Source organism: Crocodylus siamensis, chromosome 5 (assembly GCF_052110815.1).
Source record: "Crocodylus siamensis isolate JL-2025a chromosome 5, ASM5211081v1, whole genome shotgun sequence".
Classification (NCBI taxonomy): Eukaryota; Metazoa; Chordata; order Crocodylia; family Crocodylidae; genus Crocodylus; species Crocodylus siamensis.
Genome location: NC_143399.1, coordinates 78376080 through 78403180, shown reverse-complemented (window position 1 = coordinate 78403180; position 27101 = coordinate 78376080). Strand labels below are relative to the sequence as shown.

Sequence of the window (27101 nt, the reverse complement as noted above, 5' to 3'; positions counted from 1 at the left end):
AATTTATTTTCTCCCAGTGACAGGTGTGGAAAGCAAGCTAAAGCTGACTGTTTAGATGAACACCCAAGAGCACTTCAGGAATGGTCTCAGCACTACCTTCTTCCTTTCAGAATTTCATACAGAGAGTTTGGCCAAAAAGGCTTAATGTTCAGACACGCTCCTGGTTGAAGTAACGGCTATCCACGAGGCATTTACAAGTGTGATGGTGCAGGAAGCAGAGCAACAGAGGTTTGAAACACAGCTCCATGCGTGTTCAGGTGAACTAGGGCAAGATCCCAGACAGGATTAAACACTCTGATTAGTGGATAAAGTGTATAACTGCCCTCTAAGAAACATAGATATTGCAGAATGAGAATAGAAAGCATGACTGTACAACAGTATAGCAAGCCAAAAATCACCATGAGGCAGACCCTAATAAAATCAGAAGGAGAACCAGACATGTTTCAAGTGCAAAAAGACCTGGTCCAGGCTCAAACCATAAGAAACACATTCTTCTGGTAGATGTTTTTCTGTTCTTAAGTGTATTTTGCAAACCAGAAAGGATTGATCATTTTTTGTGCTACTCAACCAATCAACCATTCTGTGACATTCAATTATGTCTGGCTTGGGTAGAGAATTTGGTCATAAAGTTGCAGGGTCAGGTGTAAAGATTGGATTGGTGTATGTAGTAGGCTTGTCAACGAAACATGTCCCATATAGTGCAAAGATGTGCAAATGAACATGGCCTTGTTTCATGATTTTGGAATTTACTCTGAGTGTCAAGGGATTTGACTGAAAGAATATAAGGGGTGTGTGACCACTGCAGAACATGGGCATCTGGTTACAGTTCTGCAATCAGACCCTTGAACAAAAGTTCTGGTATTGAACACTGACATTGGTGGTGAACATATTTTTCACTGAGGTTCTACCACTCTAGGAATATCAGTTCAAACTTCCACAGAAACCTCTTGTGACTCATGATCAATCACTCAGAGTCTGCTAGGTGGTTACTAAGACATGGGGAACAATGACTAGTCTCATCCTTTGTTCTTAGAAAGCAACACGTCCTCAGTTTTACAGCTTCCAGGCAAAGTGGAGATGAATGTTCACTGTCGCGGGGCACTCCCGTGCCCCGCTCCTAAGGAGACGCCACCCCGGGAAGGGGAGAGGTGTAGCAGGGCGAATAGGGCTGCTGAAGCGCCCTGGAGCAACACAGATTGCTAGGGCAACCAGGCAGGTCATGTGGCCAGGGCCAGGCCCTTATAAACAGCTAGGCCAAAGCCTAGCTAGCAGTTCCCTTCTGGCAGCCGCAGGAGCAGGAGCTCTGTGGCTGAGCTGAGCGGCCGGAGTTGGTGGTTGCAGCCTTAATTTACTGACCAGCTGTGATGATGCTAGGGACGAGAACACCCTGATGAGAGGTAGGGTTGGGAGCCCTAGAGGGGCTCGGAGTTTACATTACGAGCAGGGAGGCTCTGTGGTGATTGTGTTACAGCCGTTTGGGCTTGGCTTGTGTTATAGATACACCGGAGGACCAGGTGAGGCTGTAGGGGTGAGAGGAGGCCTCACGGGAGCTCCCCAGCAGCTTGGGGGTTCCCAGTGCCCAGCAGGGGCACAGTGCCAGTGGGGCACAACTGTCTGCACCGGAGTGGCGTGGTGTACGGGGTTTGGACCCCAGCCCATGGGGGCGGCAGTTTGCCCAGTGCGGCAAACGACCCAAGAAAGGGTCAAGGGGCCAGGCACGGCTACGGCCACCTGAGCCCCAAGCACGGGAAACGCGCAGCACGAGAGGCGCGGTATAGGCCCCAGAGAGGGCGAGGCCCCAGAGAGGGCGAAGCGCGAGGAGCGCGGTATAGGCCCCAGAGAGGGCGAGGCCCCCGAGAGGGACGAGACGCGCTAGAGGTGTGGCCAGAGGTCCCGAGAGAGGCGAGACGCGCTAGAGGCGCAGCCAGAGGCCGACAAGCCCAGGGGTGCCAGAGAGAGCACCAGAGGGCAGGGGACCACATAACGTCCCGGGGAACAGCTGCGAGGCTTGGGGTGTGCTAAAGAGGAGGGTGAGAGTACCCCCACTTTGGAACGAAGGTGATACCAGCAAGGTGTCGTTAGGTGTAAGTAGGCAGCCTCCCATTCTGAACCTCAACATCAAAGACGTGGCGGGCGAGCAGAGGGTGCCGGATCACCCTAACTGGCACGGTAAGGGGGTGCTAGCAAGCTCACGGCGGCTCGCGGGCCCCACCCCGTGACATTCACCTTCCTTGCTTTGCAGTGCGCTACATAGAGTGCTCTGTCTGGATCTGCATGGAAGAGTTTTGAAACGAGTAGAGAGACCTTGAAAGCTTGCCTGAGGGCTCTGAATTTTCAGGGTTCAAATCCACATTTCTGATCTTCTAGAAGGTACCATAACCACCAGTCAAGGACAATACTTCTGTTGGCATTATGCTACTGTGTAGCATAGGTAAGAATTCAAGATTCACCCAACTAGAAGAAAAAAGAGCAGCCTGATTCAGAAACCTAATGCTTAGGGCACTCACGTGGGAAGAGAAAGTCTTGGTTTCCAGTCTTTGCTTTCAGAACTGTTCCTGTATTTTGCACAACACAGTCATTGGATAAAATTCAGAAAAAATCATATGCCCTGGACCCTGCAGATGTAGTAGAGAAACCTGCATGTATTACTGATCCATAATCAGAAGAGGAATGCACATGAGGAAGTGTACATTCTTGAGGGGAATTAAGTCACTGTACAAAACGACTTTTAAAGGAATCCCCCCTTTGAAAGGAAAAAAAAGAAGATAAAATGGTAAAACACCCATTTAAGATTTCTGAAGAGAATAATGGATCAGTTGTTCCTTGAGCTGGTCTTGGAGGGTCAGAACATCTCTGTCTTTTATAACCATGCAAAAACCTGAAGGAAAAGAGATGCATACAAAATGCAAAACCCAACAGAGACTGCTATTCAAAATCTGAGCCCATAAGTATAAGGCCCTTGCACATGTTCTGTAGGATCCAAAGACTAACCTTAAGCAGCTGCTTCTTTCAAGTGTTTGCCTTTGAGAAAAAAACTGACTTATTCTTTTTGGGAGATAGAAATATACCACTATATTTAGTTCTGTGATTTCTCGCATGTGACTGGGTTTAAAATGTCTCAACATCAGGTTTATCAACCACTAAATGTTATTACCTTTGGCTGGCATATGCCTATGAACTCTGATGAGATGTACTACCTAACACGTAGGCATGATTTCTGTCCTTAACTGGTCATGAAATGGAAGTACCAGTAGTTTTGAAACTTCCTTTCTAGCAATATTTCTGTTTTAACCCTAGACAAGGAATGACGACAGAAGAGTCTTGGACCAATATAATTTTTCATTTTCTAAAATAATTTTGTAATCTAGAATTAAAACATTAAAATTGATCCTTAAAAGTGAAATTCCCTGAAAGTGATTACTCAAGAGCATATTCTCTTGAGTAAAATAATCTTAGGTCATGGCAGCATCCAAGTCGCACTGTACTCAGAAAAGCAATGCTGGAAGAAACCTCAGGATGCCATCTAGTTCAATCCCCTACTCATAGCAGTATCGTCCCTGTCCAAGCCATCCTAGACAAATGTTTATCTAACCCCACTCTTAAAAATTTCCAAGGATGGCAATTTCACACTCCCCACCCAGGTAGTCTGTTGCAATACTTATCTGCTTTCATACTTAGGAAGTTCTTCTTAATATGCAACCTAAATTTCCTTTGCTACAATTTAAGACTGTTCCTTCTTATCCTGTTCTAGGCAGCCACGAAGGACAGCTTACTGATATCCCCTTTTTAAACACTGTTCATGTATTTGAAGACTGTTATAAAATTCCCTCCCCCACCAGTCTTTTCCAGAGTAAATCATCCCATTTCTTTCAAACTTTTCTCATAAATCATGTTTCCTGGACCTCTAAACATTGATGTTGCTTCCCATTTGCCTCTAATTCATGCACATCTTTCTTGAAACAGTGCCCAAAAACTGGACACAGTAGTCAAGATGAGGTCACACCAGAGTTGAAGGCAGCAGAAGAATCACTTCCTTTGACTCAATTTTTAAGGGGAAAAAAAAAAAAATACACAAGGAACTTCCTATGCATCTACATCCATACAAGCAAAGTCCTATATCAAGGTCTTAGACTTTCTATGAGCTGAGTACCCTATTCTGCACCATTCACTTACCATATACTTAGGGAGATCACACATCCTGGTTTGGCCAGGACAACACTGAATTTTTAGGCTGGTCCCAGCTGGCTGGTCAAAATTAAAAATGAGAGTCCCATAATTACAAGGGCCTGGGGTACAGTCTGGGAGGGAGGCACAGAGGCATGGTGCACCAGGCAGCTCCGTCTCTCTGCTGGACTGCACCTGTACCCCTGCCCACTGGCCTCTGCTACTACAGCAGTGCCACTGACTAGGGGCGTGGGGGAGGTATGGGGAAGTGCCTCAGATTTCCTTATGGTCACCTAGCCATCCTCAATATGGTTAGTTCAACCTTCTCCTTCCAGTCTATATATCCTACTCCATCTTATCTTCATGACTGCCCTAAAATATGTGTGTAACAGTTTGGGAAACTGGATCCAATGGTATCATTGTATGATACCATCTGCAGGATTATAATCCACATAAATACTGATGCGCCATAACCCAGTTTATGGTTTAAGACTATAACTACTAGCATTTTTTACAGTGCTCTATATATAATGTGGTAAAGGCCCAGAGCCAGCAAGACCCATACGCTTTTCACTGACTCATCAACTGGTAATGATGGGTCTATGAGGAACCATATCTGGTGTAATTCACAAGTTCCTGCTGTTGTAATTTGTACTATACATCTCTTAAAGAGGAAGAAGAGAAAGAGAAGAAATAGTATGATACACTGTTATACCTCTTTGTGCCCACTCGGTGGTTTGGGGCAATATCAATTGTGTCAGTTGCTGAATCGTGTCTTACTGCCAATCCTAAATCTGCAATACAACATGTCCCATTCTTTTTTACCAATATATTTTTTGATTTCAAATCTCTGTGAGCAATTGCTGGTTTTCCTGCAGGGAAAGAAGGAAAAGTTAAAAAACCCCAATGCTACCTAGTAAAAAAAAAAAATATATATATATATTCAGCAAAAACAAGTCTTTATCAGGTATTATGAATTCAATGTAAAATTCAAGATGAATTAAAGGATGTATGCAAAACATTCTGTGTGAAACTTTATAGTATCAGATTTTAATTGATTTTTTTTAGACTAAAACAAAAAAAATATTTTTTTTTACATTTCTTACTAAAGAACAGTAGTGGAATACACTTAGAACAATGCATTCATAATCTATTTTAGGAATATTATTCATATGAATAACTTTTTTAAAAAGGCATACAAAGATGGTGAAACTTTTGCATGAAAGCAATGTTTAACAAAATAGAAACTCAATACCCAATTGGGACTCCTAGTCACTAAAACACTGTACACACGTACTATCTTATTGTAACTCCAATCACATTAAAACAGTGCTTTCATTGTAAATTTCTGTGATCAAGTGCTTATAACCTTGAGCAATAATTACCATTTGTGATTAAATCTTACAATTTAATGCTAATATGCAAGAGCATATATCCATATCCAACCCTATAAATATTTCAAACAGAGACCTTCTTTTAAATGAAATTAAACTGTAGCCCACCAAATGCTTCCATGAGGAGGGCTTGCTGGGATGGTGACCAGACTCCTTTGGAAACTTGCAGCTGTGATGGGAGAGATGCCCTGAACCTGTAGGTCCTGTGTGGTGTTTACAGTCAGCACAGGGGTTTTGTTTGCCACACTTCCTGGGTAAGGAAGTTGATGGGGCTCCTTATCAATTCCCAATTGCTTGTTTACATGCATCAGAACTTCCTTACCAAGCACTCATTTGAAAAGACTGCCTTTTCTTCCCCAAGAGCCACCAAAGTAGGTTTACTCTCTCCAGGAGGTCCATCTCCTTTGGCAATAGGAGAACATATACGGAGAGGCTACCCCAGCTGCCCTTCACAGCTCCTGTCTTTGTCACAGGGTCACAAGAGCAAGGAAAAGGCACTCTGGAAACTCAGGGCAGCCAATGGAGCGAATCTTTGGTGTAAATCCTTACCAGCAAGGTGGCTACAACTAACTCCCATCCCTCACATTCAGAAAGACAAGTGGAGAGGACAGTCGAAAACCTTGTGGCGGGGTTGTCTGGGGAAACACCCACATTAACTGAAAAGCTATCATGAACCTCAAGATTGGCTCAGGTTCAGGGGGTGAAGTGTATGTGGAAAGGACCTGTCACCTTTCCCTGCTTATCTTGGGAACAGATAACAAAAGCAGAGATTCCCAAGATGGGAAGCGGACATATGTTGTGGAGTTAATCACTTTAAGATAAAGTCACAAAAGTTTAACAGGGGGCTTTTATGTCAACCCCAACATGACCGCAAGGAAACTACTTAGTGGCACAGGCTCAAGTGCACTGATGCCGCCAATGGCATCCTTCATGACCTCACTGGTCAGAGCTACCAGAAACAGCTTCAAAGTACTACACCCCAGTTAAGTCCAAAGGCTACCTTCAAAAGCACTCTGGATCACCTATCTACCTAACCATTTGAAAGCCACAACCTCATTCCAGAGTTGCCACCAGCAGTACCCCTAAATCCTTATCCAGGGGTAGGCCTTTATTCCCCAGAGTTCAGTCCACACAGACCCAAGATACCACTTTCTGGTCCTTGCGTTCTTATGAACAGTGCTTCCTTCTGCCTTCACCAGAAAACAAAATCCAAGGCAGCAGGCACAGACAGTCCTAACCACAACTCAGACATGCCTTCTTACAGCTGGACCAGGCCCATAGAACTCCCCACACCTTATCTCTAGTTCTTTAGTCCCTACTCAGGTTCCAGACCCAGGACCCTAACTTTCACGGAGGAGTCAGGGCCCTGAAGCAACTCCCCTCCACTTCATAGGTTCTGGAACAGTTGTCTGTTGAGGGGGTAAGCAGCTTGGGACTTGAGCCCTTTCAACCTGCTGGATCAAAGTAGAGACTTGCCACCATGGCACTCTACTGTTTGGTCATCTGCTATTCCTTCAGCGTTTCAATCCTCCTTGACACTACATCCCCAGGTTTCTCTACCCTCAATTTGCAAAAGCTCTTTTTACACAATTCATGATTTTGACTGTACTGTTTAACAAAAACTTCTTTTGGCTTACAAAGAAAGAATCACAATACATCCCATGCCTTGCTTACTCCTTACTTAGTTATGCTGCTTCCTGCTCTGCAGCCTACCACTACTCAAAGTAGTTTGCCAGAGCACCTCCAACAACAAAACCCTGTTGCATCCCAGAAGCTTGGCTTCCAGTGGTGTGTATTAGCCCCACAAAGCACTAAGCTTCCTCTACTTAGGCCTCTGGGAAATCTGTCTGTCAATCTTCACAGATTTTGTTAAGGATGCAGATGGATCTAACCAATGCAGGGCAAGCAGTACTCAGTGACATACGGGTGTGCAATCAATGCCTTCAAAATGCCTTTGATTGTGCCCTGAGGCACCCAAAGATGCGCTTGATGGTCATGCAGTAGGTGCCCAGCTGGTAGTCAGTTCTTTCCAGACAGACAGTTCTTTCCAGGCATTCAAGTGCCCTGTGCAAGGCTTCAGGCTGGGAATGAAAAAGGGTCACTCCCACCTCTTCAATTTTGGTAGCACTGAGGAAAGACTCCCCTACATCATCAGGTTGCCCTCTGTAGGTGGTCTGCTGCTCAAGCAAAGCAGCCAGTTGAACACAGAGCTCTGCAAAGCTCATCCAAACGTTCTACCACCACTGCTTATTAGCTGATTTCTCCAGCACTATGTGCTCCCACCAGTCGCTGCTCATCCCTTCGCCAGTGCAGTTTGCATCACAGAGAAAGTTATCCTTCATGGTGTCACCCTTGGGTATGTTGGTGGTGGTGGTGCACAGCAGGTAGCACATCTCTAGGAGGCATCTTTCCCGGGTCTCCTTCAAAATTATTGTGCTGCAATGCTACTTCCTGCCAGCTGGTAGATAAACCAGATGAGGACTCTCTACCTTAAGCAGGACAGGAAGGAGAGAACTTACTGCTGCTGTTTGGTCAAAGTATTGCAGGAATGGAAGGCTCCCTGGGTTGGCAGTATCACTGAAAAGCCCTTTCAAGGTGAAGCTGACCGGCACTGCAGAAGCAGTGGACACCCATGACAAGTTGGGCAGCCAGATGGGAGGAAGCAAACAGCCAATGAACAATCCTTTGCATTTGGCAGTCCTTGGGAACCTTTGGAAACTTGGGTCACAAAGGCATACTGTGATCTCTGCTCTCCAGCCCCTAGCTGCAGAGCTAAAGTTGAGAGGGGCCTGTACACCTGTATGATGCTCAAACTATTCAAACTGGAGCAGAATTTGAAGCACTTCAGAAGAACATCTGTCCATACCCACAGCATTAATTTCATTCTACTGATAAGGAAACAGACCAAGAAGCATGACAGCTTGCTCAAGGTAACACAGGAACTCAGTGAGACCACCAGGACTCCACATACTGATCACAATTGGATCTTAGGAACATTTTGTTGAAAGGGTCAATATCAGCCACCTTGGTAATTTAAACACTTTAACAAATCACACTGGATTGGATTTTTTTGTAATGAATAAATAAGTGGCAGCATTTTCAAATCATTCTACCAACCTGTTTGTGATAAGCACCAGTACAAGTATACAGTCAAAATAATTCCCTTCAGATTGTGCCTACGTTTTCCAATAGCTGCCGAGTTTTTTGTAAGATCAATATGCTGTTAGGTTCAAAAAAACCTGTTCAGGAAATTGGGAAGTACAGAACCAGCTAAAACGAAAGGCCGCATAACCCTTGGTTTTACAGTAATTTTTGTTTAGTTATGTATGAGGATGGGTGGGGGAAGGCTAGTTTCTGTTAATTCTAAATGAACAATCCAACCACCAGAACCCAGCATAGCCACAAACACTCCTTCCTTTCATGGCATCCATGTTAACAGAAGATACGGACACACATTTGGAACCGTTTCAAAAGAGCATCAGCTATCAATTCAAATTGTCACATGCGGGCAAGTTGGGAACAATACAAATATAGCAAAACTGTTTCAACTTCAAGCCTGCATGAAGCAGGGTTAAAGTTGTAGTGGTTTTGCTACATTCACATTGGAATGCTTTTGGAAAACTGATCAACTATTTACAGGATTACATGTTTTTTCCTTGGGATGTAGGCCTAATCCGTGTTCTGCATAAAAAACAAAAAACAACCTGAATAAGTATTTAAGAGTTATAGAACTCCATCTCTTTTAGTAGCAGCCCATATATAAAATGACCAGGCCCTTTTCTTACTTAGATATGCATTCTCTAGAGAAACGTAAGGAACGACTGTTGTTTACCGAGTAACTTTGCAAATTAATTTTGCTTACACTATTCTTCTAACAGAAAAACAGACAAAATTGGAAGTTTGTTCTGATAAACTATTTTATGGAGAGTAATGTTTACATTTCCGAGACCCAAAGGCCATTAGAAAAGGCGTAGGTATGAAAAGATGTTAAAATTCAGTGGCTCCTCACTGTCATATCCTGTACTATACTCAAACATTTTTGAATGCTAATATTTAATTATACTAAGGCAAAGCAATTGTTCATAAGCACTCTAGATGAATATAATCAAATAAGAATTTTTCTGAAAAACTTAATAATGTATTAACTGACAGTAATATAATCTAGTTTTGTGGCTTTGCTTCATTAGTAAACAGTTCATCAGGAGACAACTGTGTATGTTATTAACATATTCATAAATATATCCATGTGCTGTAAGCAATCTGGTACAATTTTAATGAAAACAACTGGGAACACCCATCTACTCATTCTGCCCCTTTCCAATCAAGGAAAGCCTTTGACTGGGAACAGCAGATAAACAACTTCAGAGTTGGGGAAAACTAATAAAAAATTAAAATTTCAATGTTTGGGATCTCCTACAAAAAAGCACATTCTCCAAAAAAACACAACTAGTACAAAAAAAAAAAAAAGGTCTAGTTAATACTAAATGAACACCAACCCCGCCACCTCCAATTTCTTTAAAGTAATTTTTTAAGCATACATTCAATTAATTAGTTTAACACAAGAGGGGAACAGAAAACTATTCTGGCACAGTTAGAGTAGTAATATTGACTGGCCTTTTTGAGAAATGGCCTCTGAACCGAGAGAAGCAGTCTAGAGCAACTTAATTGCTTAAATATTCAAATAATATAGCAAAGAATGTGCACTCTCCTTTGCCAAATGGGGTCAAAAACTATTGAGAAATAGGGCAAAAGAGATCAAAGCAAGTACATAAATTCATCACTTTACCACATCAAATATATTTTTATGCTTGCATTTAGTTTGGCTTATAATTTACTTTCAGTTTTAGTCTGAAGATAAAAATTGAATTATGAATTTGGAGAATGTATAAGAGTAGGAAAAAAGTCTTACTTCAAGAAGCTTCTTATGTGCTTTTTTTTTTTTTTTTACATAATTACTCATATTTTGATTTTACTATAACTGCAGAAATAATGCAATTCTGACAAAACATAAGGCCCTAATAAGATACAGTATCTGCAGATCAATTTTATCATCAGATTTATTTTTTCTATTATTATTATCATTATTATAAAAACTGTCCACTTTTAGGCTGGTTTGGAAGGTATAGTCAAGCTGTAACAGGAGATATGCATCCAATGAAGCCTCATTAGCAACCACATCCAGAGATGCAAAACAGACCCAAACTTAAAAATCAGAGCAAGGATTCTCAAATTTCAACAGCTTCCTGTAATGCTCTTGCTAATATTCGGTCTGGATATATATCTGTGCGTGCTACATTTCCTTCTTAGGTAATATTTTCAACTACAAGACAACATATTTATAAAAGAATACCTTGAGTGCCAACAATCTCCATATGAAGATGTGCAAGTCCACTGGCAGTTGACAAAGCTAATTTTATCATTCCTTCCACAGTGACTGTGTATCTGTTCAGATAATCAAAGAGTGATCCATGCTCATGGTAATCTGACACAAGCCAGAGCTGAGTCCACGTACCATTGTCTGGAAAATAAGATATTTGGAGTAAATACCATAGAACTGTCACTTAAACTGCTCTTATACAAGGATGATTAAATCCACAGTATATTTTACAGCTCAGTGCAATAACATCTTTTTCTTAGGGGTGCACCAATAGAGATTTTGGGGGTCAATACCGATAGCTGATTTTTAAGGAAGCATATTGGCTGATACCCATCCGATTTCTGGTACAGTGTGGAGAGCTGTATGCAGCTGGTAAGTCTGTTGTGGTAGAAGGTGTGGGGTGGGGGGGAAGAGAAGGGGCGTGGGGGTCAGATCAACACCCCCACACAGTGAAGGAGGGACCAGGGCAGGGGTGTGTGTGTGGGGGAGAGAGGGGGAGGGTTGGAAAAGAAGCTCCTACCACTGCATGTACCCTGGGAGGGCAGGAGGGACATGTGCTCCTGGATCTGCGCCGGGCAGGGTGGGTGGACTGCAGCAGTGTGCCGGAGCTGGGGCTGCGCTCTTTTCAGCAGGGAATGGGCTTGGGGTGGGTGGCTACAGAGGGGCCTGCAGCCATCCCCACGCATCAGGAAGAGCTGCGGCTGCACCTAGGTGCGCGGTGGCAGTGCTGAGAGCGGGGCTACAGTGAAATTTGGGGTAGCCCCTACTGAGAAGAGCCCAGTGCAGCTCCAACTCCAGCCCACAGTTGCAGCCTGCCCTGTGCAGATCCGGGACACATGCTTGCCTCACTCCCACCCCCACAGGGTACATGCAGCAGTGGGAACCGTCCCCCCCTGAGCTGCGGCTCCGTTCCGCACCTTGCCCTGCCCCGGCTGGGCAGCGCCTGCCCCTGCCCCCTCCCTCCCTCACCATGGGGAGTGTTCATCTGCCTCTCCCCCATGCCCCTTCCACCACAACAGACTTACCAGCTGCACGCAGCTCTCCACACTGCTGGGCTCTGCTCTTCACTGGATGCATGCTGTGCTGCAGCTGTGCGCACTCACAGTCATGTGTCAACCAAATTATCAGCCACATCGGGTTGATTTCCAATACAGTCAATTTTCTTTATATAGCTACAGATCTGATCTCGGACTGATGTAATGGTGCACCTCTACTTTTTATCTGTAATATGTATTCTAAAAATGCCTAAAGGCCTCTCCAAGGGCTGAGGCACCTGCGTAAGACATGGGACAAACAGATGATAGCCCCTACTACAAACTGCTCATACTCTAAGACAAGGTAGAGAAACAGCCAAATAACCCAAAAAAAAACTTGCCAGAAGCACAAATTCTTCCTCAGTTTTTTTTCCTTCTCTTTCACATAACTTTTCCAATATCCAGTTCGGAATCAAAATGATTCACCATTTGCTCAGCTGAACTCTCCTCTTTCCATATTTCCTCATTCTTTCTGGGAGACCAGCTACAAATCACTAAGATCATGTGAAGATCTGATATTTTGGTTCTCTGAATCAGTTACTGATGTACAAGTCCCTTGCTCATACCCAGAGGGCAAGCAGCCCACACAGCCCAGCTTGCCATTTTATTCCAAATAATTTTGTTTACTTATGACTACAATAACAATACAAATAGCAGTCCAAATTTTTATTTATTTATTTATTTTTTACACACCCTCTCAGTCTCCACCCCAAGTTGAGATTTGTAATTTGTACCAGAAGACAAAACAAAGAAAATGAAAACAAAAGGTGGCCAAAGCAAAGCAGTGTCCCACAATCCCAACAATAACACTCACTATACAATGAGAATATTTGGAGACTGTGAATGGATTTTCAGAAATGCTGTTCCCTGTTCTGATGGCAGTAGGGTCCAAATCAGAGCAGAGAACAAGGAATAAAGCAATCCAGATCTTTTACTACCACTAAATGGCCCAAGAAATAGAAATAACAATTACTGTATTTCTGGGTGTATAAATTGAGTTTTGAAGCCCAATTTTTCTCTCTTAAAATTTAACCTCAACTTATATACTGTATCACCATCACCTGTGAGAGGTGTCAGACTTAGCTCAATTTATACTGGCCCCTGCACACCCTCACTGTGGGCTGGGCCCAAGGGGGTGCACATGTGCCACAGCATTGCTTGAAGGGGACGGGGCCAGAGCAGTGTTGCCTGGTTGCACCAGTCAAACGCCAAGCCTGGTGCCACTCGCAGGTAGGGCTGTGCTAGCCAAGCACTGAGCCTGGCACCGCTCGCCAAGGATGGGAACAGGGAAGAGGCCAGGCTTGGTGCTCAGCTGGTGTGCAAGCAGCACTGTCTGGGCCATGCCAGCCAAGTGCCATGCCCAGGCCTGTCCACTGTGAATGGCGCTACTCAACCCAGCTTCACCAGCTAAGTGCAGTACTGTTTGCCGGGGACAGGGCTGGCCTCGCCAATGCTGCTCGCAGCAGGCAGGGCTAGGCCTGATGCTCGGCTGGAGCAGCCCCATCCTCCGTGAGCAGTGCCAGGCTTGGCATTTGCTTACCATGGCCCAGCCAGCACCATACCACTTGAGTGCTGAGCCCGGCCCCATCCCCTGAGAATGGCTCTGAGGCACATGCTCACCCCCCTCGGGCGCACGGCCCACAGCGAAGACACGCAGGTGCTGGTATAAGTCAACCCCATATTTTTTATCCAAAACATTAGGTCGACTTATACACCAGACCTATGAAACTCCAAACTTTTTGAATCAGAAAAATGGAGTCAATTTATACACCATGTTAACTTGTATGCGGTGAAATACGGTACTCTGAGATCTTTAAACAACAAGCACGAGGAAATACAAATTATTCTGTTGCTTAGCTATCACTGATTTAGAGTACTGGATATGCTTCCCTAACCCCAAAGTTAAGCAATTAAATTTAAGATTATACAGGCTTTTTTCCCCTCTAAAAAAACAACTGAGCATTGATAGCTGGGGCAGGGGAGGGGGGGGAAATAGTAGATATACTGTAGGGTAGGGACAAGATTCAATGTGACCTAGACCAATTGGAGGATTGGACCAAAGGAATCTCATGAAGTTCAACAAGGACAATTGCAAGGTCCTGCACTTAGGACGGAACAATCCCATGCACCAGTACAGGCTGGGGGGTGACTGGCTCGGCAGCAGCTCTGCAGAAAAGGACCTGGGGGCAATAAGGCCTCATTGCAAAGAAGGCTAACAGTATATTGGGCTGCATCAGTAGGAGTGTTGCCAGCAGTTAAAGGGAAGTGATTATTTCCCTCTATTCAGCACTGGTGAGGCCACATCTGGAGTAATGCGTCTAGTTTTGGGCTCCCACTACAGAAATTATGTGAATAAACTGGAAAGAGTCCAGGGGAGGACAACAAAAAATGGTGAAGGGGCTGGGAGATATGACTTATGAAGAAAAACTGAGGAAACTGGGCTTATTTAGTCCAGAGAAGAGGAGGAGACAGAGGGGATTTAATAGCACCTGAAGGGGGGTTTGAGAAAGGATGGATCTAGATTGTTCTCAGTGGTGGCAGATGACAAAACAATGAGTAACAGTCTCAGGTTGCAGCAAGGGAAGTTTAGGTTAGATATTAGCAGGGCTGACTGGTGCCTCCTGCGTCTGGACAGGCCACAATTTGTGGGTGGCCCTGAGGGCAGGCCAAAAGCCCCATATCCACTCCTATACTTCTGTGCCCCCTCCCCCCAACACACTGCTGGCCTGTGCAGCAAAATAACTGCCCCACTTTGGGGGGCCAATCTTGTGGGGAGGGGGAGGATGTGCCCTGCATGCCCTCCCTACCAGTCTTCTGTGGATAGTAGGAAAAAAATTGCTCACTAGAAAGGTAGCAAAACACTAGAACAGGTTACCCAGAGAGGTGGTAGAATCTCCATCTTTGGAGGTTTTTAAGACCTGGCTACACAAAGCTTTGGCTGAGGTGATCTAGTTGGGGCTGGTCCTGCTCCGAGTAGGGGGTTGGACTAGATGTCCTCTTGAGGTCCTGTCCAACCCTAATTTTCTATGATTCTAAAACCATGGAAAGATTACTATGACAGGAAATCAGAGCAAGAACCTAGAACTTTCAGTTTTCACTGGAATTTCTCCTCGTTTGACCTAGAAACGTGGCCATCATCACTAAAAATGCTTTTTAAGCAGACAAAGCAATCCTCTCATTCAATTAACTTCCCTGACACATTTTATTATTATAAAAGTCATTCTGTTTAAGGCATCACAAGCATTTTTTAGCACAACATTGCCCTTATTATAGGAAAATCCTGCTTTCTTAAAACTGCCCCTATTTCTTAATTTAGTCCTGTTAATACAAACCTCCCTGTTACTCATAGCAGTGAAGAGTGCTTAGCACTGAGGGCCTGCTGAGGGATGGATAGAAGGGCAAAGGGTCTGTAGCTCTGAATCGTGAATCAGAATGCTTGGTTGATGGAAGTGGCCTTTAGCCCTTGTTCACAAGCACATGGCTTGCTAAATCAGTAATTGGTGTGTGTCTCTGTAATGCACAACTAAAAACAAGTGAAAACTCAATTTCCCCATTACTCATAGCACCAGTTCTTTAAACCAAGAACATTGGTGCACTGTCCTAAATTATTTTATGTAATCCTAAGTATGACAAGCAAGAAAAGCAACCTTTTTTCTCTGAACATATATGTTAATGAGTAGAACCTCAAAAAGTTTCCATTTCCAAAGGGAGGAGAGGGCGGAGAATATTTCAAGGAGATGCAAGATGCTGCCTACTCTGCCGATACATTATGATCCTATCTTCAGATAAAAGGCCAGACAAGAGATTATAACCTAAGAATCTCTCCTTCCCACAGGGATTTAAAAAGGAGGTTGAGGGGTGAAAGAAAGAGACAATGATATAGAGATAAAAAGCCTAATCCCCATCTGACCACCATTCTCTGCTAGATGAAGTGGAACAAGTAGGATGTTAGGACAGGACCACTACTGATGAACCCAAGGCCCAGTTTAACTGAAACACCACATAAATATTTGGGAGAAAAGATCTTAGAAGGAAACAGAAACCTTAACTATACCCATGATGTTATCTGAAACAAGTAATCTCTTCTTGGTGTTAATATCTTGCAGCTAAATACAATCTTACCTACATACCATACTATACAATAATGCAGTGATTTTCAACCAGGATGCCACGGTACTCTGTGGTACACTGAGATGCTTTCGAGGGTGCTAGGGGGTGACACACAACACTAACACTCTTCCATGTGCAAACATGATTCACAAGATAAACCCAGAGATTTCAAATATGAATCTTGTGTGTTAAAAGCATTCTGACCTGCTGTGGTCTTTCTGAGTTCCTTAGAAGAGAAGAAATGGCTCTCGTATTTTTCTAGAAAAAATGGGTGAAAACGAAGAGCTGAAATTTTCCACAGGGTGTCTTGAATCTATTGAGGGGCTGTCTTTACTCTAAAAAGGTTGAAAGCCACAACAATTATGATAAGGCACTTAAAAGGTGAGGTGAAGTGAATTATATTATAGTCTCTAGTCTTTTGTGAAAGTATGTATGTTCCTCACTGTACACACGGAAAAAACACAGATTAAAGAATTTATTTTGGAAAGGTAAGTGGCTCATGAAACAGTGCTAGTAGTGCAGGGGTGGGCAAAAATGCAACCTGTGGGCCAGATGTGGCCCGCCAGCCCATTCTATCTGGCCTGCAGGGCCCCTAAAAAAATTTAGAAAATTAATATTTATCTGCCCCTGGCTACCTGTCATGTGGCCCTTGATGGCTTGCCAAAAACTCAGTAGGAGGCCCTCAGCCCAAAATAACTGCCTGTCCCTAGAGGGCATTCAGCATCTTGCAGAACTAGACACTTGTTACAAAAATGTTTGCAACAGACAAATATCCAGACCTCCTGACTCTGAGAACGGCCTCTATCCTTGCCTAGAGAGGAATTACAACTTTCCTCCCCTGTTCTGGATACCAACGTAACATTTCTGAAAAGAAAATAGGCTGTCATTATATAGACTTCTTTAGCTCCCTTCATATTTTTCCCCCAACTGGTTTATTCCCTGCAAGTAAGTAAACAACATGATGGTTTTGTTGCCTTTTCACAAAGAAGAAAGGTGGTCCCAAATAAAGCTAAGTTAGTGTTCACATAAGCTTGAGAGATGGTAAAAATAAACATTTAATCAATATCCAAGTATGTTACTATAATAAAGTAGCGTTTCTCAGCTTTTTTATTTTTAAGGACATAGCCTGAATATCTGTATTAAAACATATGTTTACTAATGGCTAGATTTATTATTTTTTGATGCACAGCAAATAACATGTGCAATCCTTCAGGTGAACTCTCAGAACCCAAGCCAGCTGAGGAAAACAAATATCATTAGAATTGTCATTTAATGACATTAAATGTTATTCTAGTCATTAGAATAGGTCTTAGGACCTATTCCACTTAACATTTTTATAAGAGACCTTGATACTGGAATAAAGTTCTCATAACACTTGTAGAAGACAATAAATTGGGAGTTATCATCAATGCAGAAGAGTACCACGCTATTAAACAGGAAGATTTAGATGATCTTGGGAAATGAAATGAAGTTTAACAGCATGAAGTACAAAATTATGATCTTGTGCACTTGTGGACTAATAATAAGGACTTCAGCAATAATATGGAGGCACGCAAAATGAAAAAAAAATGACGAGGACAGGGACCTGGGCACACTGGTTGATCACAGGACAGCTAACTCATGAAACATATCCATGGAAAAGGCTAATGCAATCTTAGGTGCATCTACACATGCAATTAATATGAAGCAATAAACTCTGGAGCAATTCAAGCCAGAGTGAACTGCTCTTGGGTGCAGTGTCTACACATGCGCCTAGAACAGCAGCCACTTGAACCAGGGTGGAGCAGGCCCCAACTGGTTGGGCTGACGATGTGCAATTTATACCCCATCTACATGTGCATTTCAGTGCAGTCAACTACTGTGCCGTAAGACCTATTTTATGACAGTTAATTAGTTTACTGAGCTCTGATACTGGCACATGTGTAGACAATGACCCTTTACTGAGGAACTTATTAGTCTGTTCTGCTTTAAAGTGCACACGTAGATGCATCCAAGATGTATTAGGGCCTACACAGTAGAGACAATTGTACAAGGCATTGGTAAAGGCAGTTTAGAATACTGCACGCAGTTCCAGTCTGCAATGCTAAAAAATACTAAATGAAACTGAAACAAGTTCAAACAAGGGCCATGGAGATGGTTATAACAATGGAGATTTTTTTATGAAAGATGATTAAATGGAGCTTGGCTTCTTTATTTTAGCACAACTAAGATTGACCAGGGATATGGTAACTCTATACATTTGTGGGGGATTATTAAGAAAGGAAAGACCTTTCTATGCTGAACAGCAAGTAGACATAAAATCAAAGGGCTATGGTAAAATTTTAACTGGATAGGAGAAGAACATTTCTAACTACAAGAGGAGTGAAGTTTTGGAATGGCCTTCTAAGCAAAATGGTGAGAGTAGGGAAGCTGAATTGTTTAAGAGTTGACTTGAGTTTGTGCAGGGGATGGTACAATAGAAAGGGGGGTTCTGACACATCATTTGCGTGTAATGGAATCATGTGCCTGCAGAAGGTTGGATTACAAAGGCAACTCTTGTAATGTGGAAAAGGTTGGGTAATCCCATGCTGCAGAGCTTTTACTGGTCATAAACTTAGTCAAGAAAGTTACTCACATCAGGAGTGCTACAGGCTTCTTGGAGAAGGGGGGGAAGGTGGGGGGAGAGGCATGGGTTTTCCCCTCCTCTGAGGCACTGGGACATTGGCCACAGCTGGCCTTTATGATTAGAGCATGTTGATGCTCCTGCCAGTGCTAGAATCCCAGAGTAAGCTGTGCTAAGCTTAACCTAAGTAGCAAAGACAAGCTGCAAAGGGTGGCTAAACAGCGGCAGGCCTCAAAGCCGGTGCCTGAACAAAACAGTATGAATCTTTGCAGATTCAGCAAATGCCATCAACATGTCTAACCAAATATTATATTATGACTTCATCTTAAAATAATCAGAAGTAGTATATGGCCAAACGTATTACATGTTATTTTCCTATAACAGACGTATTTTTATTAAAATGCTTAGATGACGTGATAAAGCAGCCGTGTCAGGAAAGACCATAAAGTAGAGCAGGGATGGCCAAAATGTGGGCCAGGAGCCAGATGCGGCCCATAGGCCATTCTAGTGGCCACCCACGGGGCCCCCAAAAAATTTAGAAAATTAATATTAATCTGCCCTGAGCTGCCTGTCAGGCAGCCCTCGATGGCTTGCCAAAACTCAGTAAGTGGCCGTCTTCCCAAAATAATTGCCCACTCCTGAACTAGAGCAAAGTAGTAACAGGTCAGTGTTAAGAAAAGGAGGTAAGAAGCCCTCCCTTCATATTTTCTCAAGCCTTTCAAGCTGACAAAAGACTAGTTCAATCCAGTTCTAAAAGTTTCAGTGAAACAAAGAAATTTAAATAAAACCAAATCAGAGACCACTTATTAGAATATGAAAGCCAGCCCATTATAAATATTAGCCATAGGCTAAAAAAATGAACCCCCAAACTTGTCCAAAGCTCAGTATACCAACTGAAGTCCCCAGGGACTTAGAAACAGATCTGGCCAGCGGATCTATTTCTTCCCTGAATTCAAAGCTACATAACCATTGTCTTTATTGGTACAAATAAGTCTTTGCTTTTGCATATCCTAATAAAGCTTTTAAGTTGTGACTGGAATGGTCTTACTAGTCAAATCTCCTCTCACCCACAGTTTAAATTCAGTGTAACAGGCTCCCTGGTGAAGGGTGGGGAAGCAGGGGTTTTGCTTTCCTCCAAGGACATAGGGTTTTTTGATTAGGGTGCTTTGTTGTTTCAGTGGCCGCTAAAATCCCAGAGGTTCCCGACTGAAGGATCTCGCTCTTCCATTTATAAGCATACTGATTGCCAAATTTGAGGTCAAGAAGGAAGTTTAGCCTCAGATCAGATTGGCAAGGGCTGTGAACAATTTTGCCTTTCACTGTAGCATGGGGCATGGTCCTTTTCCTAGGATCTTTTGAGAAAATATATTAACTATGTCCCCCATCTTTGCAGTGTCAGGAGTCCTCTTTGGCAGTGCCTTCTATCCTCTCCTGTTTACCTGTGACATTTTGTAGGTTGTTTTTGAAGTCCAAGTTATTGTTCCTTGTACTTGTAGACAACCATGTAAAGTGTCTATGAATGGAAGGAACTTGGACTTGATGGCCCTAGAGGCCCCATCTAGCCTTAGCAGTAGTAACATCACAAAATTAGCCCAATAATTTATACTGAATAGTCATGGTAATTTGATACTTAATCTTGAACCATTTTGATTGTTAAGAAATACACTGGTTTTCTCAGTTAGCTATTAGGGGTGTGAGAAATGGGCCATATTAGATTCCAATTTGGATTCAGCTGGAATAGGGGACAGTGATTCGATTAACTGATTTGGATAACTGTCCCCTATTCGATTTGGCTGAATCCGAATCTGAAGATTTGATGCCGATTTAAAGAATCAGTGATTTGGCCATAGACGCAGCTTGAAATGTTTTTTCTACGTACCTCGAGGTACCAGGCATGGCTTATGAACACTGCGATGGTGGGGTGGATGAAGCATTCTACAGCAGCATGGGGGGGGACATAGGGATGTCCCAGCGCCCTCGGTGGCGAACCCGAAGTGAACCGAAAGTACTTCCAGGCCACTTCCAGGTCCACTGCTAAGCACACGGGGGGGGGGGGGGGGGGGGAGGGGCCACCCCCACCCTCCAGCGATCAGCCATGGGGGGACCCCAAGTGCCCCCCAAGACCCAGGAGGCACCAGCTGCTAAGCCGGGAGGTATGGGTGGGGGGCCCAGCACGCTCCCCAGCAGGCCTGGAAGTGGACCAGAAGTGCTTCTTGTCCATCTCTGGGTCTGCTGCCAAGTGTGCTGGGGAGGCCCCCGCGCTCCTGTGGGACACACTCCATCCACCCAACTATTGCAGCATTCATGAGCCACTTGGTACCTTGAGGTATGTAAAAAAAACAAACAAAACATTTAAAGCTGTGTCTATATCCAAATTGCCAAATTGATTCTGAGAGATTAAAGAGTATCCCGATTCAATTCGGTGGCTGAATCTCTGAATTGGGACCTGGTGACTGTCTATAAACTCACTAGGGGGGACCAGAAGGGTTTGGGGGAGACACTGTTTCCCCTAGCACCCTCTGGCATAACAAGGAATAATGGACACAAATTATTGGAGAGTAGGTTTAGATTAGACATCCGCAAGAACTACTTCATAGTTAGGGCGGCTAGGAGCTGGAACCAACTTCCAAGGGAAGTGGTGCTGGCTCCTACCCTGGGGGTGTTTAAGAAGAGGCTTGATGCCTACCTGGCTGGACTCATTTGAGTCCAGTTTTTCTCCCGCCCAGGCGGGGGGGTCAGACTTGAAGATCTACAAGGTCCCTTCCGACCCTACTTCTATGATTCTCCGAATAGGGCAGAATCTCTGCCAAACTGAATTCGGGGACCAAAGCTTCGCACAGCCCTATAAGCTATTAAAATGCTTTAGTACCCAATATAATAAAAATGGTGCTACCTTTGGATTTGAAATACATACAGCAGAAAAGCACCTCAAGTCTCAATATAGAAAATAGGATAGAATGTTACTGCACTAGTTTTTCCTGGTTGGCAAATAGCAAGTAGGAAAAAAGGTTAAAATGGACTAGGGAGAGAGAAGGATCAAGGGGGAGATGGAATCTAACATTATAGAAACCTATTCAGAAATGAGATAATATTCACGTCCTTAATGAAAGAAAAAGCAATTTGTGTCCCTGGCTGTTTCATGCTAACAATATGACTACTCATAACAGAAAGTCCTTGAAATGTGCTTTGCATCCTTGTGTAGGAGAAGTATAGGCTTGGAAGGAACCTTAACAATCATCTAGTCCAATCCCTTGCACAGCTGAAACACTTAAGTGATGTGGCCTTAAAGACACTTTACCATATAGTATAGTTCAGAGATTCTCAACCCAGGTGATGCAAAGTAGGAATTCATAGCATCAAGAACATTCTGTTCTGCTGTGGTCTTTGAGTTCTTTACAATATGAGAATTGCTCTATTATTTTGCTGTCAAAACAACAAGATGAAGCTAAATTGCTGGCATTTTCCAAGTGGTGACTACAGCATCACTGGTAGAATTTAATATATTACATTTAAAGAAAAAAAACATGAGGATGAAGCAGAAAAGCACCTCTGTACGAAAATTTATGATCTTACAAGAAAACTATTTATTTATTTTGTTAAGAAATGAAGTGGGATTCCTAATCAGTTCTATAACAAATGTAATGTTGGAAGCAAACTTTCAATTTTACAAATATTTCTTATTTGGACAGTCTTGGCTTGCCACAATGGAAGGAGGAACTGGGACTTAAACCGAGATGCAGCTCCCGGTTGTTGTATGGATTTTCTGAACACAGTAGAAAAAAAATCAGAGCAAAGGAATTTACATACTGAGCAGATAACTGAAGAAGTAGACATACATCAGCAACTATACAGCAGAACTGAGCTGACTGGATAAGACAATCCTATTCCAATGTAATGCTTAATTTGCATAGGCAAATTAAAACAACTAGGCAGAATGTTAGCTACGTGATCTTAGATTTGTTTCTATTTTCTAGGTAAATACTACAACAAGTAATATTTATATAATTAAAATAGATTTAATAACACAAATGTAACTGTACCTTTTATTTAGATTTGTAGAAATAAGAGTGTCATAAATATCAAAGAGGAAATACCCAAATGCGGACATTTACATTTTTTATTCCCATGTAAATAAATATATTCAGTCATTAAATAGTGAAAAGTTATTAAAAAAAATTAAAAACTTCACTTACCTTTATTGTCTGCAGCTATAAATCCAAGAATGTTTTCATGACGTAGCATAACAGTTTGATAAATTTCTGCCTCACGAAACCATGAGCGTTCTTCCCTTGAAGAAAATATTTTCACTGCTACTTCTTCTCCTCTCCATTTTCCTCGCCAGACTTCTCCAAAGCGACCTTTTCCAATGCTTTCTTGAAGTACTATGGTTCTCGCAATTGTTCTTTGAACAAGTAAGGGAAGACCTACAATATTTCAGATTAAAGAGTTAGTTGAAAATATTCATTGCTTATGAAGCCAGGTTTACTGATGAAAAGTGCTACAAGAGCTAAGCTTAACACATGCCCTCTCTAACCACTACTTTTAGAATTCATATGAAATAAACTCCTAATTTGCTTTTGGAGATTCAAAACAGCTTCTTACATATTCATCTATATGTCTGATAACCCTTAAAAGCCAGTAATGCAACTGCCGGATGTTTAATATTTTACTTTATTCTAAAATTTTCATCTGTAATAAATAAAATGTGAAATTTTAAATTTCCCTTCATTTTCAAGTTATTAAAACTACTACTTCAGTCTGTTGGATTCTTCATTAAATATAACCACCCATGAAAAGACCTAGACATCATCATCATGAACAGCTCAAATGCTGTGAGAAGCAGTAGTAAAACTTTAAATTCCTTTTATATAAATATATATATAAAAACTTAAAAACTGTTGAAAACAAACCCATTATTGAAAAACGAATGCTATCCTTACATTAACTTTGAGTTTAATCTGAACATGCAACTATAGCCTATTTATCTCTGCACTGAAAGCTTCTCTATGTTCATCCAGCTTGGGGCTCCTGGTGGTTTTTTTCCAAAAAAGGTAGAGCCGTAATAGATGCGCTTTTTTTTTTTTTTTTAAACATTTTCCCCATACAACTTTGAAATATAGAGCTGTTCATTATATCAGGGTTTATACTCAAGCTTTCCCTGGCAAACATATAAGCTTTTTCAATGTTTGTAAAGTTTTTACATAGCCCAAATTATCTAATTCTTCTTCAGGAACTTTGTGCCAGTGTTTCAACAGGGTTGTTGTTTACAGCCAAGTGTGGATAACTTCACTGATAGCTTATAAAATGGCACTTTAAGGAAAAGTAAAAAGTTGGTCCAAGGCTCTTTGGTGCAGTTCTACAAGAGGTACCCACCACTGTCTCAGAGATCTTCCAATACCTCAGCAGACTGAAGGAGTGTACCAGACTGAAGTGTGGGCTTTGATCAGACAAAGACTCTCACAAACAGCTAAAGAATTTGGATTCAAAATTTCTCTTTTGATTTTCAAATCTCCCTTGGGAAAGAAATTATTCACTAGAACTTCTATTACTGTTAAACCCTTTTGGTTTTACTGGATAACCTCTACCAATTTGTAAAATTAGTCCACAGTTACCAACAAATATTTACTACCAGACTATCCATGGCAAAGACCCAAATATGTCAAACAGCATGTTCACAACTAGTGCCCCAACAAAACACTGCATCAGAGGAGATCTCCCTATCCTAGGGGAAAAGACACATTTTGCAATATACCCATTAGGCTTCCTATACAAACTTTCTAAATCTTGCCTCTATTTTACCTAATGGAAACTCTTAACTTGTTAAACTTTTTACAATGCTAGAATGTACAGTAGTTTTAAAAATCACAACTTCAGAACATTGTTCAACAATTTATGTGGTACAGCCAGCTAACATTCGTACTCACGCCTCAACCATTTGCTCTTACTCATCTATAAAATACTTTCTTTTTAAACTAACCCTTCCCTCTATAACCAGAAAACTTTTATTGTGCTATTCTGTGGGGCTGCCACATTCCAAATTGCCAGCATTAACCACAAGATTTTCCAGTCACATACTACACTGATATTTGGGGGTCTCTAGGGTAGAAACAGACATTTCATGACAGCATATTGGAGCCACCATAAGAATTTTTATGGAGGTAGAAATGGTGAGCCAATAGACATCCCTATCTTTCATCATGCCACATTGGCGGCTGCGACAAGAAGTAGTAATATTATGCTCCATTTTATTCTGGCAGATATCCATTTGCTCCAGGTGCTTGAGGGGCCTGTAGCACATGGGACAGGATCTCCAAAAGCAGAGAAAGCTTGTGCGGGTCCCTAGTGCCTGGGAAATCCCTGGTACCCATGCCTCCATGCCATGCTAGGACCTGCATAATCCAACACCTCCACCCTAGGATCCACACCAACCCATGCTTTATGCATAGGCATGGATCTGTGTAGGGCTGCCCAGGAGCCCCACCTCCACACTGGAACCTGTGGAGACCCATGTCTCTGTGTGAAGTGCAGCTCGAGAGAAGCACACCAAGCAACACCTCTCAAACATGCACTGCACAAACCAAAATTGCCAAATTTAACTGTCACAAGATATGTCCTGCTGTGAAAGCAGCTTTTATCTCTGTTTCTCCTTGCCAACGCTTACTCCAGTGATTCTCAATGAGGGTACCACACAAGGTACAAGGAGATAAGCATAGATTTCATAGACATTAGCTGGAAGGGACCTCAGAAGATCAACAAGTGCAGCCCCCCGCCCAAAGGGCAGGAAGTCAGCTGGGGTCACAGGATCCCAGCAAGATAAGCATCCAATTTTTTCTTGAAGGTGTTCAATGTAGGTGTTTGAACCACCTCCGATGGCAGGCTATTCCAGACGTGGGGGCTCGGACAGTAAAGAAATTCTTCCTTACGTCCAGCCTGAAATGGTGTTGCAGTAGTTTATAACCATTCGACCTCGTCATCCCTTGGGGTGCTCTGGTGAACAACCATTCCGTCGATATTGGTGGTCACCCCCGATAAGCTTATAGGTTCGGTCTTGGTCCTGGCCTGGCTAATCTCCTAGCCCCACTGCCCAGTCCCTCAACAATGAAACAAGCACTGTAAAATATAAAATAGATATTTTAATTAGATGCCACTCAAGGTCACAAAAGATATGGAGGGGTACATCAGGTCCAGTATGGTTGAAAACTACTGGTCTACCCTTTAGATGCAGTATAAGAAACCAGACAGCCTACTACAGCTTGCAGGATCTAATCCAATCCTGTTAAGAGATACATATCCTTTACACAAATAATGTACAGACCATTCAAAATCTAGTGCTGCCTTTTCTTTCTTAACCAAAACTAAAAGTAAGGTCCAAAAACTGAATAAAGGATTTTTTTGCTTTTTTGATGCATTTTCCTCACCAGCTAGTGAACAGCAAGGAGGTTGTTTAGTGGAGCAGTTTTCCACACTTACCTGTTTAGTGCTAGATTAGTGCAATAAAGCCAACATCTCTGATAAAAACTGGTGTTCTCTCCATTTAAGCAGAAGAATTTTAAATGGTTCTGTAGTTCCACATTTAAATATTTTGGTGCAGAGTGGCATATATGCACAGAACTCTGGTAGCTCAGTTTTGCCTGCTTCTTCCATGTTTCTTTTCTTTATTAACACAGTACTTATATTGGTGTTGTGAGCCAGTGGCTCATAATTTTGCAACTACAACTATCTTTACTAGTATCCAACTGTTAAAAGCATTAGCAAAAGGAATATGTTCCTGGAGGGTTGCCAACTACAGCAATTTACAGACAGTGCATAAGGGGCTAAAAATGCTTGTCCACAGAGTCCACAAAAAAAAAAAAAAAAAAAAAAAAAAAGGAGCTAGCCATAAAAAAAAGGAAGAAGAAAACATGAGCTTGACTGAAGATCCATCATTAGAATGGGACTGGATGCAAGAAACACTGACAAGCAGACAGAACAGCATCACCTTGTATCTGAACAGGAGCACAGCTCAGTGCTTTGTTGGGATTTTTAGCCCAGGTGACCCTCCACAGCTCCCCACCTCCTGCCCTTCCAGGAACATGCAGACACTATCTTCCTGCCCTCCCTTTAATAGTCATTTGTGTTGAAGGTGAGCAGTCTGGGACACTGGACAGTCAAAGAAGGGGGCAGTGTAGCTGGGACAGAACTGTAGGACCAGGAGTGGGAAATTACTATTGCAACTGTAAGGGGCACATTAGAGATCTTGGCATAAGTGTCTCTACCTCACATATATACTCCATTATACAAAGACTGGAATTGCATACTGGTGCTGTAAGTATGGACGTGAGTAACAGAAATTTTGGGTTAAGCTGCAAAAGTGTGGCTAGGAGCAGGAGGCCTCAAAAGCCTATTTTTAAGGTCTCCTCTACACATTACAGTTTTGCCAA

At 42.6% G+C, this 27101-nt stretch overlaps 1 protein-coding gene across 1 annotated transcript in view; it reads right to left on the bottom strand.

The window, feature by feature from the left end:
* TGFBR1 (transforming growth factor beta receptor 1) overlaps window positions 1-27101 on the bottom strand; it is a 77571-nt gene that overhangs the window by 18646 nt on the left and 31824 nt on the right. Inside the window, exons 4-6 of the mRNA XM_090049310.1 lie at window positions 22875-23105; window positions 10909-11076; window positions 4880-5036 (exon numbers count right to left, since the gene is read on the bottom strand). Coding sequence (XP_089905436.1) covers window positions 4880-5036; window positions 10909-11076; window positions 22875-23105 — 556 coding nt within the window. The remainder of the gene's footprint in view (window positions 1-4879; window positions 5037-10908; window positions 11077-22874; window positions 23106-27101) is intronic.